General features: G+C 47.2%; 1 protein-coding gene across 1 annotated transcript in view; it reads right to left on the bottom strand.

Moving 5' to 3' along the window:
- Nucleotides 1–14845, bottom strand: part of ADAM19 (ADAM metallopeptidase domain 19) — a 91159-nt gene that overhangs the window by 50503 nt on the left and 25811 nt on the right. Inside the window, exon 4 of the mRNA XM_062188765.1 lies at nt 3278–3356. Within this exon, the coding sequence (XP_062044749.1) occupies nt 3278–3356 (79 nt within the window). The remainder of the gene's footprint in view (nt 1–3277; nt 3357–14845) is intronic.

Here is a 14845-nt window from a genome sequence, read left to right as displayed (position 1 = left end):
GCTCTGCCAAGAGTCCATTGGCCTTCAAATAAAACTGTCACATGGCTCTTCCACTTACCCTTGGGCTCTGGGACATGGAGACAGGCCACCAAATGCTCACATTCTCAACTTGATCCTTAGAACTCAACAATGGAGCCACAAACTTCACCACACAGGCTCATCTATGGGGAGCTGAATTCTTTCATCCAGGGAGAGAAAGGGCCAGAACACCATGGAGTAAATGGAGCTCACAGAGGTTGGAATGATGGAAAGCCAAGGAGTTCAGAAAGACAAATCAGCCAGTTTCAAAATGCTGGTACTTTCACAAATAAAGAGAACTCAAATCTAGGTGTGGTGATAAGGAATCCCTGCACCCCTTCCTATCTTTAGACTGATGTTAATGGTGTTCACAACTGGATGCTTTCCAAAAATGGCAGAATTGCCTTTTGTAACATCCTATACACTTTACAGAGGTCTTTTGCGTACATTCTCTCTCATGATTATGATACCTGCTACTTACTGTTATTAACAGTGACAGGTAACATCCATCCAGCTCTTACTACTTGATAAACAACTTAGGAAGACTTTTTTCTTTAATTCTGACCATGGTCTTATGAAGTAGATACTGTTATTTCCAAGTACGAAGAGAGGAAAACCAGAGATTGGGCAAGTTTTAAACTGTTCACAGGGTGACATAGCCAAGTAGAGACTGAAACCCAGCAGCCTGGCCTTGAACTCCATCCTCTGCCTCTCCCAGCAATGGCATGGACTTGATTTGTCACAGCTGTTACCCTCTGGCTCCCCCAGCAACAAAGGAGACTTAGGTTCTAGTCTCATCCTCGCCTGAATTTGGGCAAGTTACTTTTCCTTTTCTCCTTTCAATTTCCTCAGCTGTAAAATGTGGGGTTGGAAGAGATGTTTGTAAATTCCCATAAAAATCAGTGATTCACTTTACCCTTGCATAGCCCTGAGAGTCAGATATCAGCCTATCCAATTTGCAAAAGGAGGAAATTCAATACTATTGTGGTGAAAAGGGTTGATTAAGGTCACATAGCCGGTTAAAGCCAAGACTGCAACCGTCACTTCAGACCTCAAACCCTGCAACTCTTTCTCCTGGAATGCAATCACAGACCATTCCCCCAATGACCTGGCCTAGATTAGGGCTGTAGCATAGAGGCACAGTTGATGAGCCTTGATAAGGTTCCCAGAACTCCCACCACTCCAGGCCAAGTTTGGTAGCAGAGCCCAGTCCTCAACACTGGGGTCAAGAGCAACTGAATGGTTTATTCCATTCCCACTTATCCTGGTTTCCCAGTTTCCAAATGAGAAAACTGCTGGGGCCCCATGGGTCTGAGTGGGGTCTTTGCAAGCACCCAGCAGTAGGGGATATAGGAAAATAATGAGTTTTCCTATGAGTTGGCTACGATGTGCTTCACTCAACAGGACCCTCAGAAAGTGGGGGATTCTGAGGATACAGGGAAGTTCTCTTTCACTTCTCTGTTGCTGAAAGGCCCTTCTGACAGCCCAGCCTAATGCATAGGCTGAGAGCACAAAGAGCAAGTCAAGGATCAGTCATGAAGTCATTGCATTCCACAGCTTCCCAGCCTGGAGGGGCCACCCTGAGGGGGCTTTCACAGCAGGAAGCATGAGCTCATGGTAAATGCTGGGACTGAGAGCCATTCTGGAGTGACATGGGGACAGAAGTGGCAGAAACCAAGCTCAGAGGAGGGTATTTTTTGAGGATGGGAAGGGGAAGTTTTCCAAGGCTTGCCAGGACCCACTCTACCCCCAGCCCTGCCCTGTGAAGGTGAGAACAGGGGTCTCAAGCAGGGAGGAAAAGTTTTGACCCAAGGGCACTGGGAAAGTGACAGCCTCCCCTGACATGGGAAGACACTCTACCCCCAGCTCCTGCCCTTCCAAGAAAGTCTTGGTAAAGGAGGCATTGGTAAGCTCCACATCCTGCAGTGGAATGCAGTCCCTCATCCGGCTGGTGACCCTAACCTGGATATCTAAGAACCACCAAAACCTAACTGTCCTGTGTTGACTCCCTCATTCAGAGGTAATCTGCTTAACTAATCTGAGCTGTTCATGGCTGATAGTCGCTGTCACCGTCTTGTGAGACACGCATTCCAGGCCGGTGTTCTGAAGAATGCACCAGGCAGGAATCTAGGACTCCACAGGAAGCTGCAGAGGAGAAGTGAGGCAGCGGGCCCTCCTCTACTGTCCTCCACGCCACACCTCCAGCTTTGCATGCCCTGGAAGCCCATCATGCCCTGACCCAAAGGCTGAAGACCCCTGCTTCACCTGCCTGTGCCTCTGTTTCACCCTCACCCCCTCTCACCAGCTGAGACTCTGAGCAGGGCCACGCTCATCCAGGGCCTCTCAACTCGGATACAACTGACACTTGGGCCAGCCTAATTCTCTGCCATGGACGATCTGTCCTGTGAATGGTAGGATGTACAGCAGCATCTCTGGCTGCTCTCCCACAGCATCCCCTCATAATGAAAGCTGTCTCCAAACATTGCCAAGCGGCCCCTGTGGGCAGCGGGGGCGTGGGCACCTTGGGGAGTAGCTCCTGGCTGACAACCAGTGCTCTGAACCTATAACTAAATTCTAATAGGGATCTTGACAGAAAGGGGTACAAACATCATGAAACATGTATGATTCACTACCTTAAATGTCCCTAAGTGTGGTGTGGAGAAGCAAACTAATATGTATACATCTGAAAGACCATTGTCTCGATGACAAATCTTTGACTGAGAGCAAACATTCCTACTCAGAAACAACTTCATATCCAATATGAAGATAGCAACAAAATCAGAAAATTTCCATCACCCAAAATCATCTAAAAAAGGCAGACTACAGAATTTGTATGCATGGTGATCACAACTCTGTAAACCTTATACAAAAAAAATCATGGTGAGGGGGGTACTGATCAAACATTTAATTGAGTGATTATGGGTAAATCACTTCTTTTACTTCAAGTTTTGTTCACATGTAGACAATTAACATAAATCAAAGAAAATATATATTCCATGATGACTTATACCAATTTTAATCAGATGCAATTACCCTAAAATATTATGTTTATTTCTTTAGCCATTTTAGCCAGCAAAGGAGAAGGAGCACTTATGAAAATACAAATGCACATTTAGCTTCTCTTGTTGACTCCCTGGGTCTCCCATCAGGAGAATCATCCCTTCAAAGGAAGGCCCATCTGCATCACCCACTCCTGGTCCCAGGGCTGGGTACCGGGACAGGGCAGCTACAGAATAAACATGTGTTGACCCCAGCTTACCTCAGATTTCAGCGTTGTGGTTTGAGGATCGCCACTTGGAGTATAGTGGGTCTCTGTGTAGGCTGGAGCAAAAAGGTGCCTACAAAGAATTTAAAATAAAAAAGACATTTGTATTTTCAGTTGATAGGCTTCATTGTCCTACAAACAGTGTCCTGAAAACAGGGATTTTTACAGAACCAGGCAGGACTACCCCAAGCACCTCCATTCAGAAGAAATGGGGTAGTTATAAGAGGCGCAGGAACAAAAAGAAAAACAAGAGTAAGCTTGTTATTCAGTTTATTTATTTTTAAAGATTGATTTATTTATTTGAAAGGCAGAATGCCTAAGAAAGAGAGAAAGAGATTTTTCATGTGCTGGTTCACTCCCAAAATGTCCACAACAAAGCTAGGATTGGGCCAGGCCAAAACCAGGAGCCAGGAACTCCATCTGTGTGGCAGGGGTCCAAGCATTTAGGTCATCATCCATTGACTTCCCATGTGGATTAGCCGGAAACTAGATCAGAAGCCAAAGAGCCACGACTCAAACCGGCACTGTGGGCATTACAAGTAGTAGCTTAACTCACTGTGCCACAAGGTCCACTGTTATTATTAATTTTATAATCATTGGGGTCATTCAAAAGAAGGTGGCAGAACTAGAGCAATGTTTTTAACTTCTTTCTTGCATCCTGGGAAAACACACATGCAAGCTCAGACATGAAATTTCCTAGGATCTATGCACCCTATTGTGACTGAACTGGGCAGCATGGCATGCACCAGTCCTTGGTACCAGCACACAGATTTTTCCTTAAGGGAATAATTTCTTCCCTGTCGTGTGTCCCAGCGAGACTCAGTCAAGGTGTTTCACTTGGCCCTAGCTAAGGATGGCTCTTGGGTCAAGCTAAACCAATGGAGTGATGGTGCAAGGTCTGAACGGGTGGAAGCAAACCTTCTGTCACTTCTGAAACCTCTTGGTTCAGATTTTCCGAGACCTGTAGTTCTCACATCACCCTGCCAATTAACTGCTTTTTCTCTAAACTTGGACTTTGGTTTCTCTATTGTCACAGACCCTTTGAAGCTGAAGTTAGGAATCCCTCACCAAAGTCCAGGGAACATCAAAGAAGGATACTAGAATTTCTCTAAAAGTTAAAAAGAAAGAATAGAAGGGCCACATGGATGTTTCAACTGTGCAGCCACATTAAAAGCAAATTGATCTATAGAAGCCGAGGCTGGGAAGCAAAAAAGTTTCTAATGGAAGACATTTTTAGAAATTGAAGTCTGACAAAGAAAGAAAGATGTGGATGTGTGTTTCCTAATATGGAAAGATGTCCAAAATGGTGTTACAAAGAGCAATTCAGAAAAAATATGCACTTTAAAATCCATTTTAGTGAAAAACTAATAAGGGCACATGCTACCACAAGGATTAAAAATCATTGGAGAAAGGCCAGCACTGTGGTGTAGCAGGTAAAGCCACCGTCTACAGTGCTGGCATCCCATATGGGCACCGGTTTGAGCCCCAGCTGTTCCACTTAAAATCCAGCTCTCTGCCATGGCCTGGGAAAGCAGAAAAAGATGGCCCAAGTCCTTGGGTCCCTGCACCCATGTGGGAGATCTGGAAAAAGTTCCTAGCTCCTGGCTTCGGATCGGCACAGCTCCAGTGGTTGCGGCCATCTGGGGAGTGAACCAGCAGATGGAAGACCTCACTCTCTGCCTCTGCTTCTCTGTAACTCTGCCTTTCAAATAAATAAATAAATAAATCTTTTAAAAAAAATCACTGGAGAGGCCGGCGCCGCAGCTGACTAGGCTAATCCTCTGCCTGTGGCGCCGGCACTCCGGGCTCTAGTTCCGCTTTGGGCACCGGATTCTGTCCAGGTTGCTCCTCTTCCAGCCCAGCTCTCTGCTGTGGCCCGGGAAGGCAGTGGAGGATGGCCCAAGTGCTTGGGCCCTGCACCTGCATGGGAGACCAGAAGGAAGCACATGGCTCCTGACTTCAGATCGGCGCAGCGTGCTGGCCGTAGCAGCCATTTGGGGGTGAACAAACAGAAGGAAGACCTTTCTCTCTGTCTCTCCCTCTCTCTCTCACTGTCTAACTCTGCCAGTCAAAAAAAAAAAAAAAATCACTGGAGAAGCAGAGGCCCATTGATAATGGTGATTATCTCAGGGGATTCCAGAAGCTATTCACAATGTAAGTTACATATTTCTGAAATTGGTTAATTTTACAAATTCATTATCATATATTTGTTTTGAAAACTTAAAATTGCTTTTAAGAAGAAGAAAATATGGATGGAGGCCAGCACAGAAAGCCAAAAGAACCTTCAGGGACAACCCTGGTTTTGGAAGAGGGGACATTTCCCATCAAGAAAGGGTCACCACAGAGGCTCTGTAGAGTTCTGGGACTCCCCACAGAGCAGTTAGGAGGCAAATGTCACAAAAATTGTCCCTTGTCCTTTGTCAAAGCCTTCAACATCCAGCCTTGCACAAGTAGAAGAGAAAGCCAACAGAGAAATGAAAAAATCTCATTATGCAATACACAGAACCTAGTTCACACAGAGACTGCCATTGTTGTGGAAACTGTGTGTCAGGAACTAATTTACCAGAATCTGTCTTTCAGCCCTTTCAGTCTCCTTAACATCTTTTTTTTTTTTTTTAAATAAGATTGAATGATTGATTTGAAAGGCAGAGCTATGGAGAGACAAAGTGAATCTTCCATCAGCTGGTTCACTTCCTAAACAGCTGCAATGGCTGGGGCTGGGCTAGGCTGAAGTCAGGAGCCAGGAGGTTCATCCAGGTCTCCAGGTCTCCCACGTGGGTATCAGGGGCCCAAGCACTCAAACCACCTTCTGCTGCTTTCCCAGTCTCATCAATAGGGAGTTGGGTTGGAAGTGGAGCAGCTAGGACTCTAACAGACCCTAGTACTGAATGCTTGTGTTGCATGCTTTGGCTTAACCTGCTGTCCACAATGCCAGCCCCTCTCTTCAGCATCTAACCAGCCCTAGGCCAGAAGGCAGATGACCCATTTGCCCAAGGGAGATCAAATATCAGCTCTCTGAGTGTTGCTCACAGGTAGGTATCAGTGTTTTACATTTGTTCAGTTAAAGAACTACTTAACAACTGAATGAATGAAGGAAGGAAGGAAGGAGCAGTTCCGCCTTCCAGGATCCTGGATCACAGTCTGGAGTCTGGAAGACTGAGGTTTTGATTCCAGCTCTGACATTTTCTGTCTCTACGACCCTAAGTGAGTTACTCAACTTCTCTGAAGCTTTGTTTTCTCTTCTGCAAAAATGAGGCTAATACACCCACTTCACGGGCTGTTGTGAGAGCCACAGAACACAGTAGCACCCGTAGCAGTGCCTGGCACAGAGAGGATCTTGGTAAAAGTAGGGGATTATAATTACTTTCAACAGAGACTCTGATGGAAGAACCCAGAAAAACTGATAAAATCTACCTGTTTCTCTCTCTATCTATATTCCTCCCAGCCATTAACTCTCCAGTACCTCGCCTGAGAGAAGTGATAAAAAGCAATGAGCTCATTCATGTGGCTGTTTCCTGAGTCTGCTTTCAGAGCCTGCATAATGGAGAGCTGGTCAGGGGTTCAGAGTTTAATGGTCCTTTCAGGGTGTCAGTGAAGAGAGGCGTGCTTGCCCCCAGGAAATGCACTCCTGCTACATTCTCAGCCTCTTCTGAGTCGTAGTGTGGGGGAAAACCGTTCATCCAGTGACTGCAAGATGCTCCAAAAAAAGCAGTCCAAATCGAGCATGGGATGTGTCCCATGCCTGTCAGTCCTCAGCTGCATCTTCTGAAGATAAGAATCTTTCTGCAGCTTCTCACTCTGGGGAATTGCTCACATCATCACAGGACTCTTAGAGTCCCAGTGCTGAAAGGGACCCTGGAAATGAGGGAGTCAGACTCATGAGACTGGGAAGCCGGGGGCAGGGACCACCGTTGTCTATCAAAGCTTCTCTCTGTGGCACCCAGAACCTCCTAGGCAGGGAGCACATTAATATAATAAGTGAATAAGTGGATGGATGTGTAAATGAATGAACCTTCTCCCTGGTGTAGGACTCTGCCAGACGGCCACTCTGCACTGGATGCCTGCAAAGGCAGGGAGCCCCTGAGACCTCCACTCTGCTTCTGTCCACAGGAGCAGTGGAAGTTCTGCAGTGAATGAAAATCTACTTTTCCGTCACTGGCACCCCACTGCTCTTCATTCTGTCTGCCTCCTCTTCCACCTAAGCTGAGCCTTTTCAGAATCAGAAGCATCAGCACCATCTACGAACTATGTGATGAAAAGTACAAACTGCTGAGCCCCACCCAGCCCCAGGATAGAAACTCTGGTGGCAGGGCTCAGCTCTCTGTTTTCACAACCCTCCAGGTGGTTCTGACAGCAAGCTCAATGTTGGAACCTCTGCCCTAGACCACAAGCTCTAGGACAAACTTCAGAAATGCCTAAAAATGTTTTACCGCCCAAGCCCCCTCACCTTCCTGCTTTCACCACATCCTGGATTCTAAACTTGGGAAACCCAGAAAGTTTACAATCACAACAATTACAAGAACTGAAATGCTCAGTCCTTGGGGCTGTTTAAGCTGCCACCCACAGTGCCAGCATCCCATCTGGGTGCTAGTTAGAGTCCCAGCTCCTCTACTGCCTTTCCAGCTCCCTGCTAATGCATCTAGGAAAGCAGCAGAATATGGCCCAAGTGTTTGGGCCCCTGCACCCATGTGGGAGTCCTGGATGAAGCTCCTGGATCCTGGCTTTGGTCCGGCCCAGCCCTGGCCGTGCAGCCATTTGGAGAGTGAACCAGCAGATGGAAAACGTGTCTCTCTCTCTCTCTCTCTCTCTCTCTCTCTGCCTCTGCCTCTCTGTAACTCTGCCTTTCAAATAATAAAATCCTAAAAAAAAAAAGTGCTAAATCCTGGCACTATGTCATTCCACCTTCATAATCCATCCGTGAGATGGACACCAGCACCTTCTTCATTTTGTGGCTGAAGACCCAGAGGCTCCAAGTTCTCACAGCAGCATCAGAATCATGACATACACCCAGGTCTGTCGGGCCTGGCCATATTCTTTTGACACCTGTCTTCTCTGTCTCTCCAAGAAGGTGAAGCAGTGTTAGACCAAACCGCAACTGGTTGACGATGACTGTGGCCTTGAGGTCATGAGTAATGCCACCAAAACAAAACAAAACAAAACAAAAAAAACATCTAGCTCTTCCATAAAAATGTTAACAGAAGAGCCACGGGGGTGAGCACAGCCCAATGCAAGAGTAAGAACATCAGGCCTGGGTTTTTCTTATTGTTGTTGTTTTTAATAACTCTTGCCCCAAATACTGTGGGTGTTGACAAGGAAGATTCTTCCTTCAGGGAGGGGTCATGTTTTATCACTACCATCTGTACAATCTTACAGATGGGGGCATAATGTCATTTTCAAACACTCCCCCACTGCCCCAAGTTAGGCTCATATATGCCCATGTGCCCAGGTGGGCCCCTGCTGCTGCTCTTAAGACCAAAGATGCCGCTATCCCCGCTGTGTGGAAGTTGTCCGGCCACCGAGCAGCCCGGTTCAGCACAGCTGCCCCTTCTCTGACCACATCTTGTTCTCATCTCTTCCCTGACAAGCGGCTGGCTCAGCACATCGGCAGGAAGCCATCTCTCACCACTGGACTGTGCTAGGACTTTCAGGAAACGAGTTGTGAGTGATGCGTATCCAGGAAGAGAAGAGCACTGTCCAAGATTTCCCACCCTGCCCCCTCCTTCCAGCTTTGACAGTACAGCAACTTCTGTTGCACCCCACGCTGCTGTGCCCTAGAGCCCACTCACAGGCAGGTCAGTAGGACACTTGGCCTGTGCTGGGCATCACATGACAATGGCAGCGGGCACCGTAGTGCTGACTGGGGTGAACCCAGGTCACTCAGGCCCTGAAGTCCTTGAGCAAAGCGTGCATCCTCTGAATGCCCCCCTAAGAAAAGAAGCTGCCTATAAAGACCAGACACAAAATAGAAGTTCACACTTCTAGAAGGGAAAAACAGACTGGCCCCCATGGCAAACTGGAACCGACTGGTAAGAACGCCCAGGCCCTGGGAGCACACTGCAACCCGAAATAGCTCTGACTGGCTTTCCTAAAGCTTGGGGCTGCCTAACGGACAATCGCTTTAAGTACTATTTATTATCAGCCATATTTCAATTGGTACTCCAAGCTAAAACTCCTGCCCAGCAGCCGGGAGCAGCAGCAAGACTGAAACGAATCTGCAAAATGCCTTCTGAGAACTCACCCCTTCTTCCTCCAACATCAGATAATCAGATAAGCAAAGCCTGTGAAGACAAAGTGACAGCCATTTTCACATTACTTTGAAAAACAGCCTATGCAGCTCTGCTCAGCATTAGCAAACCGCTGTTTTTCCTGGCGCCTCCTTCCCCTGGGTCTCACTCCATCTGGATCATCCAGGAGGCTCCAGGCAATGATGTGCTGGTGAGGTTTTGGGTGGTGAGCCTCGCTGGTCCCTCAGACTGATCACCCTTCCAAAATCTAAAGGTGGCACCTGCACCGTGCAGAGGGAAAGTCTAGGGCTCAGTGCTTTGGTTTGAGCACCAGCTGCACGAGGTGCCTGCCCTTCCAAACCATGGAAAAAGGGAAAAAAGGACTGGTTCCTCTCAAAGTCACACCAGAGCACTGTCAAGTCTTTCACACTAAGGAACCTGTCCTTACGCACTCAGGGTGCTTACACAACCAAGCGGCCTGTTTCAAGTTCTTAGGGCTCCCTAGGAGAAACGTATTTGAGGAAGATTTGCCATTCATGTTTAATCAGGGCAGCTCTTGTATAATGCTGCAAAATTAGGCACACACTTGTAAAAAACTTAAGCGCACACACTCAAGTGCAAATCTTTCCACCCAGTAGAGCAGACAACTCCGAAGTTTGCCATTTGATTGCCCCTGGGGTACTAACAACTTTCTAACAATTTGGCAACCTTATCTCATCATTCCTCCTGTCACTATCAAAAGTACACACACACAAGCGCACATATCCCTTATCCAACTTTAACTCTCTTTCATCATCTTGCTGGTTCCCATTTAATGAAACGGACTCTGTTAAATGCTCATCATGTATTTGTATGAAAACTGTTTGAATTGAGACACCTAAACCCTCTCCATTTCTAGCCTGCAAAATGAACAATGAATAATTACTATCTCACAGTGGTGCTGACAGAATCAAATAAAAAATACCTTCATTAATTCTAGCTCTTTCACCTACCAACTGTGTGACCCTGGGTAAGCTGGCAACTCTCTGTGCCTCAGTTTTCTCATCTACAAAAGGGTGAGGATGGCACAATGCACCTCAGAGGGTTGCTACAGAAATGTTGGAACAGGGACAGTGCTTAGGTGCAGATGTTAAGACACCACTTGGGACACCCACATTCCATACTGGAGCGCCTGCGTCCAAGTCCCAGCTCTGCTCCTGATTGCACGTTCCTGCTAATGTGCACCTTGGCAGGCAGAAGACGGCTCAAGTGCCTGAGCCCCGGCCACCCGCGTGGGAGACTTGAATGGAGTTCTGGGCTCCTGGCTTCAGCCTGGCCCAGCCCTGGTTATTGTGTGTACTTGCTAAATGAACCAGCAGATAGAAGATCTGCCTTTCCTTCTGTCTCTCTCCTTGTCTCTCTGCCTTTCAAACAAAAAGGAAAATAAGTTTTTAAAAATTTGCAAACAAAATAAAAGTGTTAGAAAAGTGTCTGTAACATAGTAAGCCTATATGACCAATAGTTACACACAATAAATAAATGTGAAAAAATTCTCTGTATTTACATTGTGCAATACTATTGTTAACATTTTCTCCAGGACTAGTTATATACACACAAAGCAAAAGCTTGATAAGTGTTAAATATAGACAACGGGCAGGTAAAAGCTCATAATTCCACTCTTTCTCCTTTAGGGTATCTGTATTTTTATATAAAACTTCTCAGCTATCTAGGTGATATTGTACATGGCACAGGCTACTCAGCACCCTTGTACAGCACAGGCTACTCAGTTTTCCTTTCTATCAAATAGAAATGGAGATGCTCAGGACAGGAAGGCACTGGGAAGTGTTTCTGAAAAGTAGAGAGCTCTTCTAACGTAATGGCTTATGCTAGTCCATATTTGGATCAAAATAACAAATCCAATAAGTACTATTTTGTTTTGTTGATTTTGTTTTATTTTCAAAGAGGGTAAAGAAAAGTGAAGAGACAGCTAGGGCTGTTTCAGAACCAAGATTTCCAAATCAGTGCTCATTCCACCTCTGACTCCAAAGGAATGGAAACAAACCAACATGCCAAAGGCATGGCCCTAACACCAAATAAGGGATTGGTAAGTCCTGGGGCCCACAAGCAGAGGCATTCCTTTTGGACAGAGCAGTGAGGCCAAAGAAGGGGGAACTTTAGAGGCTGCTCCTATAGTAAAGAACTGGAGCCTGCTCTGATCCCACAAACTTACTTAAACAAGCACCCTTGTGGTGAAAGGGACAGCTTTTCAGAAGCAATGCTGCTAAGGCAAGATGGCGCCACCAATAAGCCTGGCCAATACACAAAGCTGCTTGGTCTGTCTTCTTTAACTTCCCTATTCAGGAAGTTTGCAAACAACGCATTCAACCAATACTCCTTTTCACCCACCACTTCCCATCACATCTTCTCCCAGCCCCCATAGGACCTGGCACCCTTCTGACCAGCTCCAGGTCATGTGTTTTGCTTTTAGGTTTTATTCCAGAGGATGTTTGGATGAGCACCGTTTACTCCTGTAGCCAGCAGGGCCGTTATTTAATCCCCTTCGTGTCTGTCTGTGCTGCCTCTGCAGAGATGAGTAAGCTCTGTGTGCAAGCAGGGCTGACGTCTCCGGCCCAATCTGTGTTGATTTTGAGGGATCAGGCGGCCTAACTGTCAGGGATATGGCCGATCCTCAAAATGGCCCACTAAAGAGTTCAGGATTTATTTTTGCAGCATTCTAAATACCTCATTACAAGTGTTTATTGGAATTGGAGGAAAACAGTTCAGGGAAATGGGGTAATTTTTTCAGTGTTTCTGAGGAAATCTTAAGCAAAAATATGCCTGACGGCAGCCTCTGTAGCAACCAGTTTTTGGTAAATAACCAGTGTTGTTCATAATATAAGCTGAGACCACAGACAACCTGAAGGGAAGCATCAATGCAAGGAGTATGAGGAAATGGCCTTGTTGTGAAGATCAACTTCGTGGATAAGACACAGAGGAGGTGCAGAACCCTCAGAGACCACGGGGCCCTTCACAATATGCTCTGAAAGAGGGCACTGGGGGGACACCCTAATGAGAGCAAACAGTCTGGGGAGAAACAGGTGGGTGAGGACCACAAACATCCCTAATGCAAGTCGAATAATAAATACAAATTAGAAAGAATGAAAAACATTCCCCCTCATTGTGCTGCTTCCTGGCACACCTGGAGTCAGTCGCGGTCCCTGCCCTTCCGTGACTGGCACATTACCAGCCTGGAGAGTGAGGACATTGCCTCTTTGCACTTTTTTTTTTTTTTTTTTTGACAGGCAGAGTGGATAGTGAGAGAGACAGAGAAAATTAGGTCTTCCTTTTTGCCGTTGGTTCACCCTCCAATGGCCACTGCGGCCGGCGGATTGCGCTGATCCGAAGCCAGGTGCTTCTCTTGGTCTCCCATGTGGGTGCAGGGCCCAAGGACCTGGGCCATCCTCCACTGCCTTCCCGGGCCATAGCAGAGAGCTGGCCTGGAAGAGGGACAACCGGGCTAGAATCCGGCGCCCCAACCGGGACTAGAACCCAGTGTGCTGGCGCCACAAGGTGGAGGATTAGCCTGTTAAGCCACGGCGCCGGCCACCTCTTTGCACTTTGAGATCAGTGCCACCACTGTGGCCATGGCTAGCGCTGAGTCAATGCAGGTGACGCTTGCAGAGACTGCCTATTAGTTCCTGAATCCATCCCATCCTTTCCAAACCCTGGTTCTTCAGCTGACCCGCATTCTACATGGTGCCCCACACACTTTCTAAAGTGCTTTAGGGGCAAGGAGGCTAGCATGCAAGGAGCACCGTCTACTTCAACAAAACAATCTTTAATTCCCACCCCCTCTGCCCACTACACCCCTTTCCTAATAGATGAAGAACTTGAAAACAAGCAAACATCACGTGGTTATATTTTGTTTCTAAACGCTAAATCTCAAGAAACCACAGAAAGGGGCTGGCGTTGTGGCACCATGGGTTATGCTGCTGTTTGTGACGCGGCATCCCATATGGGAGTGCCAGGCCTGGTTCCTCGACTGCTGATACAGCTTCCAGCTAATGCACCTGGGGAGGCAGCATAAGATGGCCCAGGTGCTTGGACCCCTGCCACACATGTGGGAGATCAGGATGGAGTTCCTAGCTCCTGGCTTCAGCCTGGCCCAGCCCTGGCTGTTGTGATCACTGGGAAAATGAACCAGCATATGAAAGATTTCTCTCTCTCTCTCTCTCTCTCTCTCTCTCTCTCTCTCTCATTCTGTCTCTCTCCCTGGCTCTGTTGCTCTGCTATTCAAGTAAATAAAGCTCTCTTAAAAAAAAAAAAAGTAGATGTCAGTGGTAGGGAATTCCAGAGCTGGGCTATCCAGACACACCCAGAAGGCAGAGAGGAAGGATATCTGTGCATGTCATCAACAGCTGTTGATTAAGCAGCACAAAACAGTAGACTGTGGGATGCAGGCATCCAGAAGGTTGCGTGCCACACAGCCTGATTTCATCACATGTTTGCTCTTGGTGCGCAACCAGCAGCAGCACCTCTTCTGAGCCTCAGGCTCTACCTCTATCTGCAAACTCACTCACTTGTTCTACAGATATTTATTAGGGCCAGTCAAGTGCCAAACACCGGGCTAGGGATGCGGTGCAGCAGCTAAGAGGGCAGCCACGGTTCTCCTGCACCAGCACCTGTGTCTCCACCGTGAACATTAAAAGACATCATTGGTAAGAGCATGCAGCAAACACGGGCAAGCCATGAGGAAGGCAGGTGTGATTGCTCACCAGGAGGCAAGTTCTGGTTTCATGGCCTTTCTTCTTTCCTTCCTAGAACAGCTGCAAAACAGTGGGGTAACCAATTTCCAGTTTCCTCTAACAGACGCCCTATACAGCCAAAAAGGAAAGACATGTGGAGGCACGCATATGCACACGTGTACATGTGTTTAGAGGGCAGAGAGCAAGGTTGGCCCAGAAATTAGTAAGTAAGGTTACTCGGCTTTGCTGATCTCCTTTTCTATAGTCATATTCCTGTCACTACAAAACTGAGACGCCAGCAGGCCTTTGCATTCCTATACAAAGCCCAATCTACCATCAGTGAATCAAGAGATAAAGAGCTCCTACAAAACAAGCAGTACTGCACCCCTCCCAACACTTAGATCACCCTTTCCTTAGCTCTCCAGTCTCCCTCCAAAAGACTCCCTTTCCATGACGTGACCTCCCCTTCCACAGAAGGGGGGCCTTGGAAAAAGAAACTAAGCTTGACATAATGTGGCCATTATGGCCCCTTGGCCCAGCTGGACCCTTCCCTAGGAAGACTGATGCAAGGGGAGAAAATGTGGGGACTGCCAGTTTTATAGGGGGAGGAGCAA

The sequence above is a fragment of the Lepus europaeus genome, chromosome 4 (genome assembly GCF_033115175.1).
Source record: "Lepus europaeus isolate LE1 chromosome 4, mLepTim1.pri, whole genome shotgun sequence".
In the NCBI taxonomy this organism is placed as follows: Eukaryota; Metazoa; Chordata; class Mammalia; order Lagomorpha; family Leporidae; genus Lepus; species Lepus europaeus.
The sequence above is the reverse complement of the archived record's forward strand: the minus strand, read 5'-3'. Positions and strand labels throughout refer to the sequence as shown.